Consider the following 21471-nt stretch of genomic DNA (forward strand, 5'->3'; position numbering starts at 1 on the left):
TAGTTAGGCCCAATGTTATCCAATGAGAGGCAGGGGGCCTGCGGTTTGTGGCTGCTGGCAAGCAGGCCACGCGGCTGTGGGAGCTGGGCTCCTGGTCACTTGCCCAGGGCAAATGGGAAAGAAGATAAGGACAAAGGTTGTACTGCCAGGGGCACTCAGGCGGCTGGGTGCAGGGTGCTTTTGAGCCGTTGGACGCTTAATGTTAGTCAATGGAGATCTTGGAAGATGAACAAAGGCTACAGGCTCGGGGAGGGAGATTCTTCAGGAGCGACCAACACTTCGAGTGGTAAGTTGGGATCTTGGAGGGTAGGTAGGCACCCCGGAGTTGGGCACAGGAGGCCGGGGGGCGCCAGGTGCAGGGGTGTCTTTGGAGGATAGTGGAGAAGTGTGGCTCAATGGTTAGAGTGGCAGACCCTGATGCAGAGGTCTAGCCCGGGACCACGGTTCAATTCCCCGCCTCGGCGGGTCTTGGGCTCAAAATTCCATGGACCTGATAATTCTCGCCTCGGAGCCTATTCCAATCATGGAGTCCCACTCTGCAGCTCTGGGCAATAGCTTGCTTAATCTCAACAACGGCCCCCACAACGCTAAGGATGCCTGGCCTCCACCTTGGGGGTGCCCAGGAGTGGACGCCTCACAGGGAAAGCCAGGATGGGTTCCACAGCGGTATTCGTACAAGCGCCTTGAGACCCTTGCGGGTGAGTAGTGCGCTATACAAGTATCAATTTACATTACATTTGGACATCGGGAAATCTTACCCTCCGCTGGTCGCGGTAGGAGGGGTCCCTGGTTCTGAGTCTGCAGGCATCGTCTGGGTCGTCAAGGAGGGTCCTTGAGCACTGGAATCCATGTCAGAATTGCCAGGGTGACGTCCTCAGGGTCTTTGTCCACTTGGGCACTGGCCGGGCTTGGCAGGTGCAGAGTGGGCTGGATTCGCGGTCCCTGGCTGGCACCAGGGGTATTGCTGTTGAGCAGAGGCACTGCTTGTGGGAGTCCCAGTCTCTAAGAGGGTCAAGGCGGGCAGGTCCTCCGGTGTTCTTGAGGTAGCTGTCTGCAGGAGACGCCGGGATTCAGCAGGAGCAGTTTCAAGGATCAACAGGCCTGTAGGGATGGGGCCAAATCAGTTGATGTTGTCCTCTTGTTATCAGCTGCACGGCAGGTGGTGTTCTTGGTCTTCTTTCTTGTCTCGAAATCGGGATCTGAGGAAGTAAGGTTCACGGTGCCCCTAAATACTACATTTAGGGGCTTTACAGGTAGGGGAAGGGCAGGGACCAATAGGTCCCTGTCCTGGGGTGAATACACCGCCTGTCCTGCTCCTCTCCTGTGGGAGGGGGGCAGGAGCCTATTACTAATTGGGCAGGGATCTCCATCTTCAAGATGGCCTGAGCCCGGAGCTGGGCTTCACCTCACCTCTCCCATCTGCGGGGTGGAGTTGGCACAGGCTGGCACACCCCCTTTCCTAGTGTAGGTTTTCCCACCAGTCTTCTCGCAAGAGTGGGGGTCAGAACCGGTGGTGGCCAGTTGCTGAGTACAGCAAGTGGTCTGGAGAGGCTCACAAAGGTAGTATGCCTTTGAAGCTTCACCCTGCCCATCCTGGGGGAGGAGGCCTAGCACCTCACCCAGGATGTGCATTGTTGCAGGCCCAGGAGAGCGGGGACTCTCCACCCAGGGGTCCAGCAACATTTCTGCTTTGTGGCAGCCTAGGCAGCCTCTCAGACCAGACGTGGATTGTAGGTTAGGTTTTAAGATGCCCTCTGTAGAGCATTTTACATTAAATCTCATACTGGCATCAGTGTGGGTTTAATGTGCTGAGAAGTTTGATATTAAACTTGTTAGTCTTCAGTGTAGCCATTATGGTGCTGTGGAGTTCGTAATGACAACCTCCCAGCACCATATACTGTTAATGGCATCACTGCACTTACAGTGCCCAGGAATGGCCCTGGTTACCGTAGGGGCACCGAGGCTCATGCACCTGTGTCCACACCACTGGCATAGGGCACCCAGCTACAGGGGTGACTGATGTATGCCAGAGCAGTAGGTGTGTGGGCATGGCACACAGGGATGTGTGAACGAACAGGAGGTAACCTATTAGGTTTCCTGATCAAACTGCACAGCCATTAGAAGAACCGAATATATCAAATTAATTAAATCCAACAGTTTGTCATCTTGTTTTCACTACATGCTTACTCCATTTCTCTTTATTCATATTCTTTTTACTCCATGTTTTCAATTTATTTTTTTCATTCCATAACCATGCTACGATTTTCTCATAAACGTGAAGAACACCAAATAATTCCGCATGTCACGTCTTTATTTAAAATATCGCAATGCATTTTGGGAAGTCATCTTCCCTTCATCAGGGGAATCTACAATAAAAATTAAAACATTTCATAGAAACTGCCATCAGCACAACTATTACTTTCATTCATATGAACAGACACCTATTTTCATGTACTTTACTGTCGATCTGGAGAACTTTACCAGTGTTTACTAGATCATTACATCATGTTGCCCGCTTGCTTATATAAAGTAATTAATTCACTAAATCTGTTTATTTTTAACCCTCATCTTAAATAAACTCACAAGTGCCTCCCATTGAAACCTCCCGTTAAGTGATACTATCCTCCCTTGTGCTCATGGCACTACAACACTGAGGCCACTGCAATTTCATCAAACACAATCCGCTTACCATGACGTGTGCGCTATTCACTTGCTTGTGCGCCCTTAGTTACCATAGGTGTGAATTTCACCACCCCCTTTTTTGTATTTTTTTTTGTATACATAGGGATGTGTGCCATGTCGAGACTTTTAGTTCTGCACCAGGCCACTCAGTCTGCAAAGGCAGTGTGTGGGTGTCAGGGTGCAGGGCCCTTAAGGGTGGCACAATAAGTGCTGCAGCCCCTAGGGGTCTTCCCTGGTCACAATGCCCTGCGTACCTAGAGTACTATTTACCAGGGGCTGACATGTGGCCAGAGATGTCAACTGGGTTTCAGCTTCAATACAGTTTTAGGGAAGGAACATAGGCCCTGGGCACCTGATTGGCAGGAGCACAGGGCACACTCAGTCAAAGCACATCAGAAATTCAGCAAAAAGTGGGAGCATGTCAATGCAAGAAAGATGGCATTTTCTCACAGGTTGGCAGTCAGAACCGACCGTATCATCCCCAAGGGTCACCTCCCCCAGTGTAAAACTAAGAAAAACTCTCCTGGCCCAATTTCCGACAGCACAAATTTGAGTAAGTCCCCACAGTGCATACCCAGAGGGTTGCAGTATTACAGTCCCTAACAGTAGCGCTTCCAAGGGAAGAAGATATACAGAGAAAAAAGAAGAAAAAAAGAGTGATATAAGAAAAAAAATACAAACAAATGGGCAACTGTGCCAGTCAATTACAGAGTCTAACAGGGACAGCCCGGGATCACACAGGCAGGCCATCCCGGAGAAGTCACTCTCCTGTGGGACTCTGATGTGGGGGTGTGGGGGGTAGCAGACCCACAGAAATTCAAAGGTCTCCACCGCCTGCATCCTGTGTCAAAGTGGAATAAGCAAAGTTTGGTCAGGCCACCGGGCCTAAGCTGTGAGAAGTGTCAAGCGTAGATCGCAAGCTAGTTCATTCTGCAAAGTGTCAATCAGCTGGAGGCAGCGATTTCATAGGAGAGGGAGAGCCATTCAAAGAGCGGATGTGGCATGTGATGTCCTGTTTGGTTTACGATGAGTCGAGCCCCTGCAGTCGGCGTCTAGATCTACTAGGGGGAACAGTGGACCAGTCCGGGCGAAGAGCGCCAGCCCGACCCTCTAGAAGAAAGAAGGTTGTCTTCGTCAGGGGACACAGGAGATAGAGGAGCCGTTGTGCATCACTCAGAGGCCGAAGAACTCATTGTTTGCCCTCCCAGGGAAACATCAGGGCAAAGGGATGACACCATTGGTATTTAACGTCAAGGTCTCTCAATTTATCTGTTAAAGGCTTGTATTCCTTCCTCCTCGGAGTGTAGCGGGTGCCAGATCTTGAAAGATTTGAATCGGCAAACTGTTATAAAAGACCAACTTGATCCACTGTACTTTTTTCAGGATGGCCTCTTTGTCTGTAAAAAAAGTGGACACTTGTAAGGATATGTGGAACGAAGTCCGGGCGATTGTGAGGGCCAGGTACTCGGTGCGCTCTGTCAAGCATAGGCGGATAACCATCTTCATTCTCCCGGATGGCATGGAGGAGGTCCGCAGTGTATGTTAGGATGTCTTTCCCTTCCGTTCCCAGTGGAACCCTTCTGATGCGGAAGTTATTCCGCCTACTGCGGTTTTCCAGGTCCTCCTGCTTCAATTGTAAGGGGACATTTTGATCTTTCAGTCACCTTTTTCCAGAGATTTTCAAGGTCTTCCTTCCTGGTATCCATTGTGCATTCGAGACCATCAACTCTGTCGCCTATCTCTGTAATCTCTCTACGGATATCTTGGAGCCCAGCTTTAAAATCCCGTTGGAGTGAGCCAATCTCATCCTTAATTTCTTGCAAAAAAGATTAAATGAATGCTTGAGTGATTGACACGTTTGATGCGGGTTTCCCAGATGATACTTATGAAAAGGTAAGGTCCTTTTGCGAGTTCGTCTTGGACCAGAGAGAAGAAACTGGGATGTCACAGGAGTCTGCGTCCTTGTTGGCCTTGTGCTTGGGCGGCATGACAGCAGCGTCAGAGAAAACCAAGGGTCCAGTGGCAAAGAAAACAAGAAGCAGATGCAGAATGGGCTGGATACGTGGTTCCCTGTGGACCCTGAAGGGAGCAGCAGCGCAACGAAAGACAGGAGTCCAGCACTGTACACTATAAATGTTCCGCATAGTATGGAGTTCAGACAGAGAGACCATGCAGTTTGTCAAACCAAAGGTAGGAGGGGTGTATTAAGAGTCCGCACTGCAAGACTGCAGGACCATTCAAGATCCAGTCTGGGAGGCGAAGGCAGATGATTAGCAGCGTGCCATTACCACCCCTCTGGTTACCAATCCGTAGTGCAGGAGTACGGTCTAGGGATAGCACCCACAACTGCACCACCAGCGTAAGAACAGCTAAGGTGGAGTTTCCTAACACCTTCCGCCACAGGGGGGGGGGGAGGGGGTGGAATGCTGTTTAGTGGGGGTGGTCACAATGCACAGGAAACTCTTCTACAGGGCCATTCCAGTTAATGATATACTGTGTCCCATGGTATTGCACTACAGTATCTTTGTGTGCTCCGCACCCCAGTGAATAGTTAAGTTTCAGGGGCCCTGTATTCCCGAGCCCAACAGCATGACCCAAGGCGAGAGGTATTTTCCCTAGCTGGGGGGAAAGATGGGTGCTGAACACCCATAAGAGGGGTCTCCTCCCACGGCTAGTTGCAGTGTCCTAAACATCAGATGAGCCCCGAGCCAGGAACCAGCAGCAACAGTTGAGCAGGGGAGGCGGCACAGTTGAGCCAAGGATATTAAGGAGTCTCTGGACCTTCTTTGGGGCCCCGTAGGCAGATCGTCTGTTCCCCACTCACCACAATCCAATCCTCTTGCGGTCCCTCTGGAGGATCAAGAGCACCAAAATCGTCTCTGAGCGTTTGTTCTGACAGTGCAGGGTGGGGAATCCAGCAAAGCCAGGCCGGACAATGCGAGGTGGGCACTCACAGCTAGACCTCTCACTCAAAGTGTCCCCCGCAGCTGAGAGCCAAGGCCACAAGCAATGTCGCTGGGGCGGAAGCACAGTAGGCCCCAAGTAGGCCTCAGGAGGACAGATGTCGTAGGGCTGGGGGACCAAAACCAGCAGGGCCCTCAGTCACCGGTGGATGTGCCGTCTTGCCTCGCAGGGTACACTCAGCACCTTTCCTCTGGGTGCGACGGGGCACAGGGTAGAGCTTCTCCAGGCTTTCCACAGGGCCGGGCAGCTGGAGTGACGGGGGAGCTGTTGATCACCCCGACGATCACCGAAGGTCGAGAGGCCCCCAAACAGCGTTCAGGGGCACGGAATGGCTGGGTATCTGCTACAGCGCCTGGGGCTCCCCTGTGTAGTCCTAGTCCAGTCCCTCTCGGGGCTCAGAGGCAGGGCCGATGATCATCCGGCGGGCCTCAGACGCGATCGCCACCTAAGATGGCTGCTGGGGGAATCCGCTTCACTGCCGATCGGGAAGCTCGCTCATTCAAGGCCCGTGGGCCGCTTTCCGCTAGAGAGGCTACTCCCGCTGTGTCAGCATGGTTAGTTGAGTGCCCTGCCCCAGTCGGCAGGCCCGGTGGCAGTGGATAAAAGCAGTTGCAGGATACAGCGGAGCGGAGACTTGGGGAGATGCGTCTCACTCCATTTGTGCCGAAGCCACTCCCGTAGGTGACTTTCTGACAAGGTTCATGAAAAAGAAACCCATTCAGCCAATGCCCGGCATTGGACAACAAAAGCAAGCATAGGTTGACAGTGGCAATAGAAGGGCAGTCAATATACATAATGGTTTGTGATTAAACAAAAGTGGAGAGTAAAGTGGATAAGAGGGAGTTTTGTGAAACAGAGGAAGGTAAGAAAGAGGAATGCAGTGGAAGGTACTGTTTGAAGCAGGGCGGTTTCTCAATAGGGGCCAAAAGTGCTTTAACCCCCCACAATTATGTCGCACCTGCAGCTTATTTCTTCAAATATTATCGCTTTTAAATGTATCGAAAGGATCTCGCCAAACATTTCTTCACATGTAAAAGCTGCAGTATCACCTTGCAACCGAAGAGGGCTGTATTGCGCATGTGTCAGGCCTGGGCAGTTATAGCCTGTCCTTTTTTTTTTTTTTTTTCCATAGTCATGACAGGCAACTTACACGAGAACATACAGTTGTTTATGAGATCATTCACCAACATCCGGACCCTTATTATCTTTAGGTTCACATTCATACTGATAATTCCATAATTGATGAAGGGGGTGCTCATGCCGGAGCGCATTTAACCTTGATATGCACTGTATCAGCATATTTTTTTTTTAACTGTATTTTTATTGCAGCGTTAGAAAACATACAGCCATTTGTTTCAACCGTCCCGCCATCAATAAATGACCTGCAGATATCGTGATGTAAGCAGCACACAGCCATTTAGCGCACATCCCGGAGGCCGGGCGGCGATAGCTAGAAAGTGTGGCACATGGAAAATCACCAGAGAAGCAACAACACCTGCTCGGCAGAATGATCTAGTATCTGCTTTTCTTTATTTTCCCATCCCCAGATCCCAACAAATAATTGTATCAGCATCATGACAGTGTGTAATGTCTTTCCAGTTCATTCAACTTGGGCCTTTAAACAGATGGCATACAAAAGAACATAGAAAATCTCACCCCCTCCCCATACCCACTCCCAGTGTCCATCATTTATTCAGTGGTTGTGACTGTGTGTTAGCGGCGACTATTCGTGCGTAGGAGCTCAACCAAGTTGTGAAGCCGTATTGGAATATTACAGCGGGACGTTGGTGGAAGGCGCATCCCCACCTGTGAGTTCAGTATCCGTTCTCTCGGGTTGTCTCCCTAGTCCCACCCTCTCCAGCTGTTATAGCACACCAAGCATTCCTTCCCAGTGGGTTGCCACGGGTTCTTTCCACAGCCCCAGTGTTTCCTCCCTTAGAATGGTGATTCCCTCCGCCCTAGCCCACGCCAAAAGCGAATAAATCCATGCCCGCACTGTGGGGGGGGGGGGTCCTGTGCCTTCCACCTCTTCGTTACGAGACACTTCACAACCACTAGTCTCAGATCTAGGAACCGGGACGTCGCCTTTTCCGCAGGAGACCTTCTGAAGTGGTGCAGCAGGTGTACAGCCCATTCAAATGGTATAGTGCGGCCATTGCAGCCCTGTAACAGCCTGTTGATTGTGTACCAGTATGTACCCAGCCTAGGACAACGCCATAACATATGTAGCAGCCCTGCCCCTTGCTCACTACACCTAGGGCGCCACGCATCGTTGAGGTGAAAATACCTGTTAATCAGCTCGGTTGAAAGGTATGCCCTAGGGACAATAAATAGTTGTATTTGGTGGCATCTCATGTTTCTGGGTATGCACACTGGGCTTTTCAATATCCTCTCCCATTATCTCCAGCTGCCGCCCCAGATCTAGTTCCCATTTGCGGCGGAGTGGGTCTAGGCTTATTGCTGTGTGTGTTTGGAGGGACGCCGCAAACCAGCGCACAAGGTACCTGCCTATCCCCATGACGTGTAGATACTGTATTGTTAGTTGTGGGCTGGGTTCCGTGGTCATGTCCCCCTATTTAGCGATCAGCTATGCCACTAGGCAGCAGTGTCCAAAAAAACAGCCCAGGTGGAAGCCCCATCTCCACCACCAGGGACTCATATGGTATGAGCGTGTCGTCTCGGTATAAATCCCTGAGGGTTTGTATATCAGCCTCCCGCCATTGTTATAGCCCGTCCTTTCACAGGAGCAATACATATCTGACATGCTGCACTAACGTCAGGCAGAGCAGCATGTCAGATAATGGTGAATTGGGGCCCATCAGTCATTCGACCTTATGCCCTATCAGAAGGCATGATAAAGGAAAAAGGACAGCCTTCAGACCAATCTGTACTTCTGATTGGGCATAAGGGTGTGAGCCTCACTCTGGTGCCGAGTTTATTTGTTTTGGAAGATGGGAGGCGATGTGCAGAGGAAAGTGCGCTGATGACTACCCCAGGACAGTTTCCATGTTGTGTGTTGTGTGTATGAGTGAGAGCATGTTGGTGTTGTTTATGTATCTGTTTGTGTTCATGCGAAGGTGTGTGTGAGATAGTTTGTGTTCTGATGACAGACGTTTTGTAATAAACTAATGATGAGATGCTGCAAATTTATTTTGCCAGAAAACTGAACTTTCTTATGATACCCGCTCCACTTTATAAATTAACCAGCCACCACTAGTCTGAAGGATCATGGCATTGATAAACTATTAGCCAGTAGGAGATGATTCTAGTATAATTTCACTGAGCCATAAAGAAAATAAGTGAGGTAGTGTATCATAATATGTAGATAGCCTCTTCTCCTTCTTGGATATCCTCTTCACCTTCTAATCCCATTTATGACTTGGAGCACAAAGAGCAGCACACAGTAGATAAACAGGAAACATTAAAAAGGCTAAATGTAAATGTGTTGCATGGAGCAATTTTAGGAATAATTTAAGTTATGAGATGGTACTAGAGTTCTTGAAAGGAAGAAGCAGACCATTCTAGAATATTGGAGCATTAGATGCATGACCTTCCAAAAAAGGAGAATGAAGAGATGTTTTGCCTTTGCAACATAAGAGACTTTCAGACAAATGTAGGAGAGGTGCTTGGTGTATGGTTTAGAGGCTTTAAAGCTTTGTATGCGAGACATCCAGTTCTGAAGGAGTCAATTAAGATGAGCATGAACAGGGCAAATATGTTCAAATTTTTTTATTTTATTTTTAACAAAGCTGTATGTAGCATGAAAGACCGCGCTGAAAGAGGTTTATTTTTCAGAATGTTGGCAAGGGGGGCAGGGCAATAATTATGATGGGAAATTACTGTGTCCTCAACTGCTGTCTTCAAATCCTGAGGGGTGACCTAGTGTTTTTTTTATCCAGCTGACTAGATAATGGTTTGTATTCGGCCTTTAAGGTTTAGGTTTTGATCCAAACATTTGACAGTACTCGCCAGTTGGGTAGTGATGTCAGTATGATATGATAGATGTGAAAATGTTTGGGGTAAGGTGAAGAAATCGATCTTCAAGGCACTAATTGCATTTTCATTGCAAATCTTTCTTGGACTGCATTTTTAGAAGCAGTCAAAGGAAGATTTAATTTTGGAGATGGATCCAGGGTACTACAATTTGACGCGGATGTGAATATAACTAGCATTTTGATAAATATAAATGCCAAGATATTTAATAAGTTCACCCAGTGGTTCCCTAAGGGGCCAAAATAGATGTGTGGAAAGATTAAACTCTGAGAGCTCTGAGAGTGATAATATTGAAACCATTTCAAGCTAGTTCCCTACATGCCCATCCTATTTTCCGAAGTGCCCATGAGAATATTGTGTGTACAGTGTCCATCTCGGTTTAACCCAGAAGGATGATGGGACAAGGAAGCATTTGTTAAAGGTGTGGACAGTGTCATTTATCACCATCAGTGTAGCAGACTCTGTAATATGACTAGCCCTGAAACGCAGTTGCAGGCGACCCAGAAGTAATTCTCTTAGATGTGATTAATTAATTGGGAAGAAATCTATTTCTCAATAACCTGAGTAAGATATAGGAAAAGGAGATGGGGGCTGTAGATGTCAACTTTAGAGGGAGCAAGGTTATTCTTTTAGTTTAGTATGCAAACTTTAAGGTAGATAGATCCTACACAATTTTAATGAACGGAATTAGCAATTGCCATTTAATGAGGAAGAAAGAGGAGTCAGGTTAATGGAATCCTAGAAAGGTTTCATACCTGTAATAGCGGAAAAAAGGATTGTTTTAGAGATGGGAGAGAAAGTACTCAAAGAACAGATATACACACTTACCCATTTTGACCTAGGTAATCAAGGGAGGAGTTCTGGTAATTCTCCACAACCTAACAGTGTCTAGAGAGGTTGGGACTGGATGAGAACCACTCATTTTCAATAAAGGCCTACAGAGATAATGTTGGTAGAGGCAGATAGTTGATTGAAGAAGGAAGATATTGAAGAGTTCCGGTTGCCGCCATCTATAGCCACATATATTCTCATTTGAGATGAGCCCTGGTAACAGTATTGTGGGAAGATTGTATTGTGGGTAGGAAGTGAATCAAGAACTGATTGGACCAGTCCACGTTAATGAGGTCTAAGTTATGGACACAATCTTGTTTGGCAATTATGATATGGATCTTTTGCAGTGGATAGTGTGAAACATTATTGAAAGAAATAGTTGACCGAGAGATAAGTTTAGCTTTACGGTCTTTAGATGAATGATCCTAAAGCTAATTTTCTCAATCACTAACAGTCTGTATTTCTCCCCAGGGCTTCTGCTATATGCTCTTAGAAGAATTTGGGCAGTATTATCGGAGCCTTATCCCAGTCCCAGTGTGGTTTCGGTACTTGATTGGCTACAGGGAAGCAGACAGTGTTACTGGATGGAGTCTGGGAATACTACTGGCTCTCTTCTACCTCATCCTAAAAGTAGGTGATTGTGTATATTTTCTTGGAAGAAGATGGTATTCCTTTAGTCTTTCAGCTAGTCATTGTTATTGTTCATTAGGACATGTCTTACATTATTATGTGCCGTAGAGATACCATGTAAAGGGAAGAAAGATGTAACTTTTTACCAAATTTGTATACATTCCCAATGAAGTCCCTGTTCATTCTGGGATGATGCATGGTATTTATTTTTCCTGGATGCACATCCACCAATGCTGAACATGATTTGCAGGGTTACTTAATACAGTAACTAGGCTTCTAAGTGTTTGTTATATATTAAATTACTGTTGACATAAACCAAGTTATTTTGTTTAATAACTCCACATTTCATTTCACTGATGAGAATAAAATGCCTCATTACATACATTTGTAGTGCTATGAAACAGCTCAATGTGCAAAAACAAGGGCAAATGAAAAACATGTTATTGTATTGCACATTTTTCAGCATGCTGTTTTAGATCATGTTTGTATTTGGTTGGTGTTGCATTCGGTAAAATAAAGATGATGGGTCCTAGTTGTAATGTTCAAGTAGTATATTTATTCTTGGGATTAGAAGGTCAGGTACAGCATTAAAGTAGAAATTAAGTCTGATAAGAAACCCCACCGGGAGCAGATAACCTCCTGCTCAGCCTCCAGGTAACTGATAAATCCCTTGAACAGCAACAGGTAGAATCATGGATGACATCAGAGACATGACATAGACAAGTAGACACTAACACTAAGGAGGGACAAAGAGGGAGGAAGAGCAAGATGTAACACACCTCCCCCCTTTAACTGAAACAATGAAGAAGATAAAATAGAAGATGGCAGAAGCAGAAAGGCAGAAGAAAGAAAGAACATAAACGCACAAGAAATAAACACCCTCTTCAACATGGGGGAAAGAAGAGGTAACACCAAGGGGGGCAGGTCCAAAGGTTGTACTAGCACCGTAAGCTAACAAAAGAATATAAGCTTAAGTAAATGTGGTAAAGTCCATAAGATGACAAATCCACAAAATGAAAACTGAACATCTCAATACAAATGATCAAAGGTTCATTATGGCTCAGTACCGTAGATAGAAAATGAAATATCAACTCCTCAAATTCGAATATTTTTGATTCCTCTAAAATAAAGCACAATAAAAATGAGCCCAACTCATCACAGTAAATACATGCACGCCTCTAAAAATAGAGCACACTAAAAGTGGTTCATGACAATAGAACGACAATAAAAATGAGCCCAACTCCTCACAGTAAATACATGAACGCCTCTAAAAATAGAGCATGGTAAAAGTGGTTCATGACAATAAAACAACAATAAAAATGAGCCCAACTCCTCACAGTAAATACATGAACGCCTCTAAAAATAGAGCACAGTAAAAGTGGTTCATGGCAATAAAACAGCTCTTTACACAAAATCTACGACTTCGCTAAAAATAGAATAAAACTGAGCCCCTGCGGCTCCTCACGGTAAGTAACAGAAAATCACCAGTAAAACTGAGCCATGTGGATCCTCACAGTAAATAGATGAACTCCTCTAACCATAGAGCACTATAAGTGGTTAGTCAGAAATGACAATAAAATTGAGCCCCTAACGGATTCTAATAGTAAGCACATGAACACCTCTAACAATAGAGCACTATAAAGTGGCTCATAACAGAAATAAACATCAAACTTGAGCATCACTCTAGCTCATCATCACTAAGCATGAAAACAAATTGGAGCACTTCAAGACAGTTGAGCACATAAATGACCCCAATAAGCATAACACCTACAAAACATCACCAAAATGAAACCAAATGAGCACCTCAACGGAGGTTGAGCAAAAAAATGGCTTCAATAAGCATAATAGCTACCTATCATTACCCAAAATTAAAGCGAATGAGCACCTCAACGAAGGTTGAGCCAAAAGATGGCTCCAATAAAAGTACGCACTAATAGAACTAATAAATTCAAAACCCATCACTCACAAATCCACATAGAAAAGAACACGAAATAGCTTAGATCTATAACCTAAAAGTGAATACAGGCGAAATTAACATGTTGCTAAGGTACCAGGCAACAACACATCCAAAAGTGAAATGAAGATGGCAGCTACGCTAGTTCAAGCTGTGTGACCTCGCGCGATGACGAGTGCTGGAGTTGCAGTCTTGTAGTTGCATTCCAGGAAGAAAGATGACATCATGGAGGAGCACGAGCAGGTTAACTTTTAGAATGCGGAACTTCTTAAAAAAATGCCTCTTCTCTCTGGATGTACCAACCGTCACTGTGAGGTAAGAGCATTGTTAATTCAATATATTACGCAGATTGATGCAGGCACACTTTAATTTTAATTGCAGGTTGCAACGGTCCAAGTAGCGCTTATGTAAACAGACCTTTTAAACAGGAGGTTGGCACAAGCAACGCAGGCACACCGAGAACAGTCAGCAGGAGAAAAATCACTCATATGAACCTTTAGGGCTCTATAAGCATTACGAAAGCTATGTACGGATCAGAAGTGTGGGGCTTTGTGGATGCCAAGCAGTTACAGCTGGAGGAAGATAAATACCTACGAAGAATTTAAAAAATCCCTCAGAGAACCCCAGCAATAATTGTGCATAGAGAATTAGGTAGACCATTCATTGAAGACCAGGTTAAGCGTAGACCAATCATGGCATGGTTAAGTATCTGGGGAAACCGCAAGGCAGACCTAAGCAGACAAATTATGAGAGATTGTCTGAATAGGGATAAAAGTCTACAGATTCCGTGGCTAAAATATATCAAGGACACCCTAGAGGATTTAGATGAGAAGGATCTTTTCAGTAACCCAAGTGCAATATTGAATCTTGACAAACTGAAGATTAAAAAAATGCTGCTTGAACAGTTTGCCACCCGCAGAGCAGGAGTGGAACTTTCTAAACGCTCAGTAAGTGCCCATTGTCTTATTAAGAATAGTGAGGGCATGGAACCTTATTGGTATTTGATGCACAATTCGCAGGACCGGTTTTTAATGTCTCGTTTTAGCCTCAATTTATTACCAAATATACTGGCTGACCACCAGGTTTTACTTCAACAATTGAGCAGAAGGGTGCGTGCGGCTGCGACAATTGGTCTCCGCAGGACACCCTTCATTTTGTACTTTTGTGTCCCTTTTATAAGCTGCCCGGACAGAAATTTTTGGTAGATATCCTAAAACGGTCAAAGTTCTGTCATGCTAAAGTTGCCCTGCTCTTTTTACAAAGAGCAAATGATATGCGCACTTTATGCTGTATTATGAATTTTATTAAGGTTTCAGTAAAGCTGAGAAACACTAGAGGACTGAGTTAATGTTTAAGATAAAATTCTTTCAACCTTTTAGCTGTATCGGCAATTTTTAGATTGAGTTCAGATATTGTATTTAATTGTATTTTCAAATTGTATATATGTGCTTTTATGATGTTTTTTAATCATCGAATAAAGATTTACTGAACTGAACACTCATATGTAAGCTGACTCACCGGCAGAAGGCAAGGTAGTCCTTTAGATATGTGCTAGAGGTTATTGCAGATAATTAGAAGCAAAGTGTCTTCAGAAAAACGTATATAATGCTCTGGGTTGAAGGCTGTTGGTTGGATTCAGACACCTGTGGGGTACCCAGAAGCAGGAAAGTAATTTTAAACGTTTCTCTTCTTGTCTTTGCTTGCAATGATGTTCTTTTTAAATTCAATGAAGTCCTTTTTCTATTAAATGGGTCCTTTTTTACCTCGTCGCCAGTGTTGCATTCAGTAATATAAAGATGATGGGTCCTAGTTGTAATGTTCAAGTAGTATATTTATTCTTGGCATTAGAAGGTCATGTACAGCATTAAAGTAGAAATGTAGTCTGATAAGAAACCCCACCGGGAGCAGATAACTTCCTGCTCAGCCTCCAAGTAACTGATAAATCCCTTGAACAGCAACAGGTAGAATCATGGATGACATCACAGAGACATGACATAGACAAGCAGACACTAACACTAAGGAGGGACAAAGAGGGAGGAAGAGCAGGATGTAACAGTTGGTCATTTGTTGTACCTTTATGAATATTCCTCCAGGCACCAGACTGTATCCGGGAGATGTTTTCAACTGTTGTGTAACACTACATTTGGTGCCACATAAATCCAGTTGCAGTTCTGTCTGCCTGGAATGTCATGATATTGGCCGGTAATGGTGCATGGACACTGTGGTATCAGTGACTTGCGTATTTCTCTGTGCCCAATCAATCTTTGTTCATGACTCAGTTGAAGTGTTTCCCCCCCCCCCCCCCCCCCCTCTCCGTCCACAACAATTATAGGGCTGGTGACCCATGCTGTCGGTATGTGTAAGGTATGCAGTGGGGTGATATTCTGTTCCTGATTAGAGGTATATGGCGGGGGCCACCACTAGTGGGGATCCTCAGTACCTGCCCCTGACAGCCACTCATCTCCTTTCCTTGTTTTGTTTATGTCCCTCCAGCATAAAGCCCAAGTTGCGGGACAGACGTAAAGCACCCACCAATGCTCCTGGTGACAGTTTTCCAGCCTGATCATTCTCATCTGATGCCATTTGGCCCCATGACTATTCTGGCATTGCTGTAGGTCAGTGGTGCGTCCCTCTCCAGTGATGCAACTGAGTCTAATCACAACTCTCTTCGTGCCGACTATGGCACCTTCAGTACCACCAGGTCCCTCAGGTATCAGTCTATGTCAACATCACAGGAGTTAGTCGTTCGATCTAGGAGGAAGGTTAAGCGTGACTCCTTTGGTTAAGATTTTGATATTTTAGATATACGTGGCCTTGACGACGGTAGTGAGGCGCACATTTATTACCTCCCCGCCCTCAAAAATGGCGGATTTTCTAACATTTTGGATTGGGAGAGGACTCCGTACAGGACTCAGTACATCTCCAGAGTCATGAATGTAGTTCCCTTCTGGGCGTCTGCCTCCTGAGGTGGCCTAGTTTCACTCACTTATTAATAAGGTGGTAGAGATTGTAGAACTGCTGTTGCCAACGCTGTACAAAAGGGGGTGGTGATGGACGGAGCATTTGAATCAATCAAACACTCACACCCAGTCAAAAGATCTGGGTTTAATTCACCACCATTCTTTAGCCCACTCTGCCACCCTAGTTCAGACATGGCTATATGCAAATCAGTCTGACCCTGTGCCTCATGGGAACAGTCCAGCCTGAACTGCCAAGCCATGTCTTCCCTGGACCGGAAACAAGCTTCCGAGGACCGGTTTCTGGCATTCCAGCCGTCTTCAGCCCGGCTTGCTTGAATCCAGTGGCAAAGTGAGCAAGGGACTCACGTCTGAGCATACCCTGCCACACTTATGGTGGCCAAAAGCGGTACAAAAGGGGGTGGTGATGGACGGAGCATTTGAATCAATCAAACACTCACACCCAGATCTGGGTTTAATCCACCACCGTTCTTTAGCCCACTCTGCCACCCTAGTTCAGACATGGCTATATGCAAATCAGTCTGACCCTGTGCCAACGCTGGAGAACAAATCCAACCTCTTAACTGATGTGTTGCGGCCTTTGGTGAAAGCATCTGAACTGCTGATGCCTTTCAACGAGGTTTTCTTAGACTCCGTTTTGGCAACTTGGGAGAAGTCTATATCCGCCCTGGTGAGAAGGTACAGATCAAGCCCTAGCATCACCCTACCTCAAGTCTTTTTATGCTGTTCTCCGCCCCGGAGAAGTCCTAAAAACCTCAAGACTAACAGGAAAAAGATGTTTGAGGCATATGTGCTGTAGATAAACATGATTTGCATAAGTCCGCCATCTAGTATTGGGCTCGGATAATTACAAGTTGTTTTTGTTCCAGGACGTTTTCTTCGAGTCACAAGGCTGTGTGACTCCTCCTCATGGGAATACTGCACATGCTTATCGACACCTTCTTCAAATTGCTTTTTTCTGCGGACTAGTTCGGATGTAGTATCTCGCACACTGATTAGAGTCTCCTTCAGCTCCCCTTCGGTCTGGGATTATCTCTCCATGGTATTCATTAGAGAGGTATAGTATGCATCTCATACCAGATTTCGTAGCAGGGTTTTCAACATGTCTCTTTGGCCTTTGGGCCACGTCCCGCCAGGCAACACTTCTCTATTTCGAACCAGATCGAGAATGACCTGCTAATGGAACGCACTCCGTTCCGTTTCTGTCTGAAGTGCCACTCCAAATGTCCTCGCACTGACCAACATCCCGTTTGCAACTTCTGTCTCTCGCCCAAACATGGAGAGGACACCTGTGAATCCTGTAAGTCTTTTTGGTCTAGAAAGACACTTGGAGATTGAGGCACAAGCAAATGGACGATGTCCCCAACATCTTTGGTCGAGAGGAGGAAGAGGTTTCAGTGGCACAAGAAAATCCACTCTTCAGCAGCACAAAAACAACATACCAGGAGTACTTCAACCCCTGCTCGAGATCAAAATCCTCAGCCTCCACTGAGAAAACTGCTCATGGGCCGCCACTGCACACAAGCCATGGCGTCCACAGAAAAGAAGACTCGGAACCCCCGCTCTCCGACTTTGCTCCGAATAGTTCTACTTACAGCAGGGGCCTCTGCATCCCTTCTAGCCGAGACCAAAACAGCTCACTCTTCGGACTTGACACCAAAGAAAAGACTTGTTCTTTCTGAGTCAAACCTTTGTCCGTCAAAGACCAAGCTTCCTCCACTGAAATGCTTTTTGTCAGTCCGAAATCTCCCTGGAGCCAATTTCACCAAAAGCTTGATCCGAAACAAAAAACACTTCAAATTGAGTCTAGAATAAAGAAAATGATGGTACAGCCACCAAAACAACAAACTCCTAGGAAGCAGTTGAGTTTTGAGGATGCTTTGAACGTTCCTGTTCAACTCCTAAAGAAGAAAAGAAAAAATGCTGCAACTAGTCCACTGCGCATTCCCATTCCTTCTTAACCTGTGCCACAATTCACACCTCCACCACCCAACCCACCACCTCAATTCCCACAATAGTCTAAGGCTGGTAATATGTCTCTTCAGTCAACAATAGATGAGCATCAAGACATCCCAGATGACCTGCAACCAGGGGATCCTTAGGAGGATTAAAATATTGATCCTCATGCTGACACTGATCCTGATTTATATCCTAGCCATCCATCACCACCTGATGATGCATCTGCTTATCAGGATCTTCTAGCCAGAGCAACTACTTTCCATCAGATACCTTTATATAAGGACTCGAAAGAGGTGGATTTCCTCTTTGAAACAAAAGGTATGACACTTCATGCTGATGAAATTTTTAAACAACCAGTTAAAGCAAGAATAATTACTCCTCGCTTTGATTTAAAAAAAATACAAGCCACCACCTTCAGACCTCATTTTTATTAGAGGTCATTTAACTCCTGACTCTTTAGTAGTATCCAATGCTGGGAAAAGGGTGAACTCACAAACAACTGAAGAAGCACCCCCACCAGAAAAGGAATCCAAACTTATGGATGCTTCTAACAAATGTTGCAGCACAAGCAGCTATTCATTGGCGTGTAGTTAATAGCCAAGCATTACAAGCACAGTACGACAGGACCCACTGAGACAACATGTAGGGCCTTCTCTAACATCTCTCAGACGAGCACAGAAAAAGAGATCAAGAGATTGTTAATGATGGCAAACTTATCACCAACACCTCTTTTATGTGTGCATTAGATGCAGCCGCCACTGTTGCTAGGAGTATAAATACTAGTGTCCTAATAAGACATACATGGTTAAGGGTGACAGGTTTTGAACCTGAGGTACAACAGACCATATTGAATCTCAGATTTGACAATGAAAATCTCTTTGGCCTCCAGGTGGACACAGTCCTTGAAAAAATGAAAAAGGCCACAGGGGTAGCAAAATCAATGGGAGCTCTACAAACAAACCCCTATAGAGATTCCTTTTGCAGGTCCAATTTTAAACTAGGGTCAAGGACAGATTTCACAGATACTTCTGGTTCACAATATAAAACTCAACGACAAACCTCAACAATGTTAAAGAAAGAGGCAGAGGGAACAATATACGTTCCTCAAATACCAACAATGACTCCTTTACCTTTCCCCCACAACACCAAACACCAATTGGGGGTCATCTTCAGCAATTTTTCCAAAAATGGAAGTCCATTTCACCAGACCAATGTATCTTAGACATTACCCAACATGGTTATTGTCTGGAACTCATAACAACTCCTCCAAATATTCCACCTCACAAACTTATCAATGTAAAGCCAAATCCTTCTGCAACCAGAAATAAAAGCTCTCTTGCACTCTTTCATATTATCTCACTTAGCTCAGAAAATATGGAAGTTGGCAATACACCACAACATTCATCTATTTGCAAAACATGTCCCAGGAACAAGCAATCAGATTGCAGACTTTCTAAGCTGATCACAACAACAAGTTCACAAATGGAAAATTCACCCCAATGTTCTTCAACCTTACTTTCGCTAATGTGAGTTTCCAGAGATAACCTATGTGGAACTAAAGAAAACTCGAAAGCCCACACTTCTTAGGCAGATATCACCAACATCAGTCCAAAGGCAATGCTCTATATACAGCGATATTTGCATACGCTTTTCCACCTCTCCCACTACTTTCATTGATGGTCAGGAAACTCAGGCAAACATCACTTACCATGATACTAATAGCTCCCACATCGGCTCAATAACCGTGGTTCTCAACACTCATGGCACGATCTCTAATCCCAAACGAGAAGCTTCCTCAACCCAGACCTTCTTACACAGAACCATGTTACATTAAGACATCCCAATCTCAAAGAAATGAATCTTGCTATTTGGCTCCTGAAGTCTTAGAGTTTGGATACTTAAATTTGCCTCAAAACTGATGAACATTCTTAAAAAGCTCGTAAACCAACTACAATGCAATGATGTGCAGCAAAATGGAAACGTTTTGTTATATTCTGTCACAAACAAAACGGTAATCCTCTTCAAGCAAAGGTACAAAGACTTATTTTATACCTATTGCATTTACAAGTTGCTGGATTAGCATATACTTTTATAAGAGTACATCAGCAGCTATTGCGAATATCTCCAGAATAGATAACACATCAGTTTTTAAAATTCCTGTTATAAAAGCTTTCCTGGAGGGACTTAAAAGTTAATTCCCCCTAGACTTCCACCTGCCCCAGCATGGAATTTAAAAATTGTCCTAATATGATTATTGTGTCCTCCTTTTCAACAGTTACATTCCTGTCAATTGCAAGATCTTTCTTGGAAATTTGCTTTTTTAATTGCTATTACTTCTCTTGGAAGAGTTAGTGAAATTCAGGCATTAACCGTAGAAGAGCCTTTCTTTCGACTACACAAGGATATGGTAGCGCTTAGAACTAACCCTAAATTTCTACCAGAAGTAGTTTCCAGTTTTCATATTCAGCAACCCATTGATTTACCTGTGTTTTTCCCACAACCTGACATTTGCAGAAACAGCATTACACACTTTCGATGTAAAAAGAGCATTCATGTATTACATTGACAGGACTAAATCATTTAGAAAAAACTAAACAATTGTTTGTTGCCTTTGCACCTTCTCATTTAGGGAAAGCAATTTCTAAATCAGACATTTCAGATGGATAGTTAAATGCATACTGACATGCTATGCATAGGCTAAATGGCTTTAACCTGTTACACAAAAAGCACACTCCGCTAGGAAAATTAGAGTTTCTGTGGCTTTTTTATGAAAACATTTCTATTGCTGATATTTGTAAAACAGCAACATGATCTACTTCATAAACCTTCACCAAACATTATTTTATGGCTGTATTTGCACGCCAACAAGCCAATGTTGGTCAGGTAGTAGTTAAGACTCTTTTTCAGACAACTGCAGTCCACACAAGTTAACCACTACCTAGGGAGAGGGACTGCTTTACAGTCTATGCAAAGCATGTGTATCTACAGCACACATGCCACAAATGGATTATGTTGCTTACCCTTTAAGCATCTGTTCTTGGCATGTAGTGCTGTAGATTCACATGCGCCATCCCTCCTCCCCAAATTGTTGTCCCTGCATCGCGACACATGGTTGAAGTCATCAGGCTTTTTTGTGACCTAAAAGTGACCTTGGTGGACCGACCCGGTTTAAATCTCCCATTGTCATGAGATTTCTGAAAGGACTTACGTCATGCAGAATAGATTGTGAATTTGGTGTTGACGTTTTTGATGAGCTCCCCTTTTGAGTCCCTTCTGAGGTGCCAGTTGAAATAGTTGACATTAAAATGTGTTTTTCTGGTACCAAATACCTCAGTGAGGCTCATCAGTGAGCTGCAAGCACTGTGCATCCTTCTCAATTCACAAGTGTTTCCCCATAATATGTTTATTTTTTTCAAATCAGAGCAGCTTTCCTTCCAAAAGTGGTAACACTTTTCCATCTGGGGCATTCCTTTGCCCTTC

The 21471-nt window shown here is 44.9% G+C and overlaps 1 protein-coding gene across 1 annotated transcript in view; it reads left to right on the top strand.

The window, feature by feature from the left end:
- RNFT1 (ring finger protein, transmembrane 1) overlaps window positions 1-21471 on the top strand; it is a 259999-nt gene that overhangs the window by 190413 nt on the left and 48115 nt on the right. The window contains exon 6 of the mRNA XM_086954939.1: window positions 10942-11100. Within this exon, the coding sequence (XP_086811065.1) occupies window positions 10942-11100 (159 nt within the window). The remainder of the gene's footprint in view (window positions 1-10941; window positions 11101-21471) is intronic.

Source organism: Lissotriton vulgaris, chromosome 2_1 (genome assembly GCF_964263255.1).
Source record: "Lissotriton vulgaris chromosome 2_1, aLisVul1.2, whole genome shotgun sequence".
In the NCBI taxonomy this organism is placed as follows: Eukaryota; Metazoa; Chordata; class Amphibia; order Caudata; family Salamandridae; genus Lissotriton; species Lissotriton vulgaris.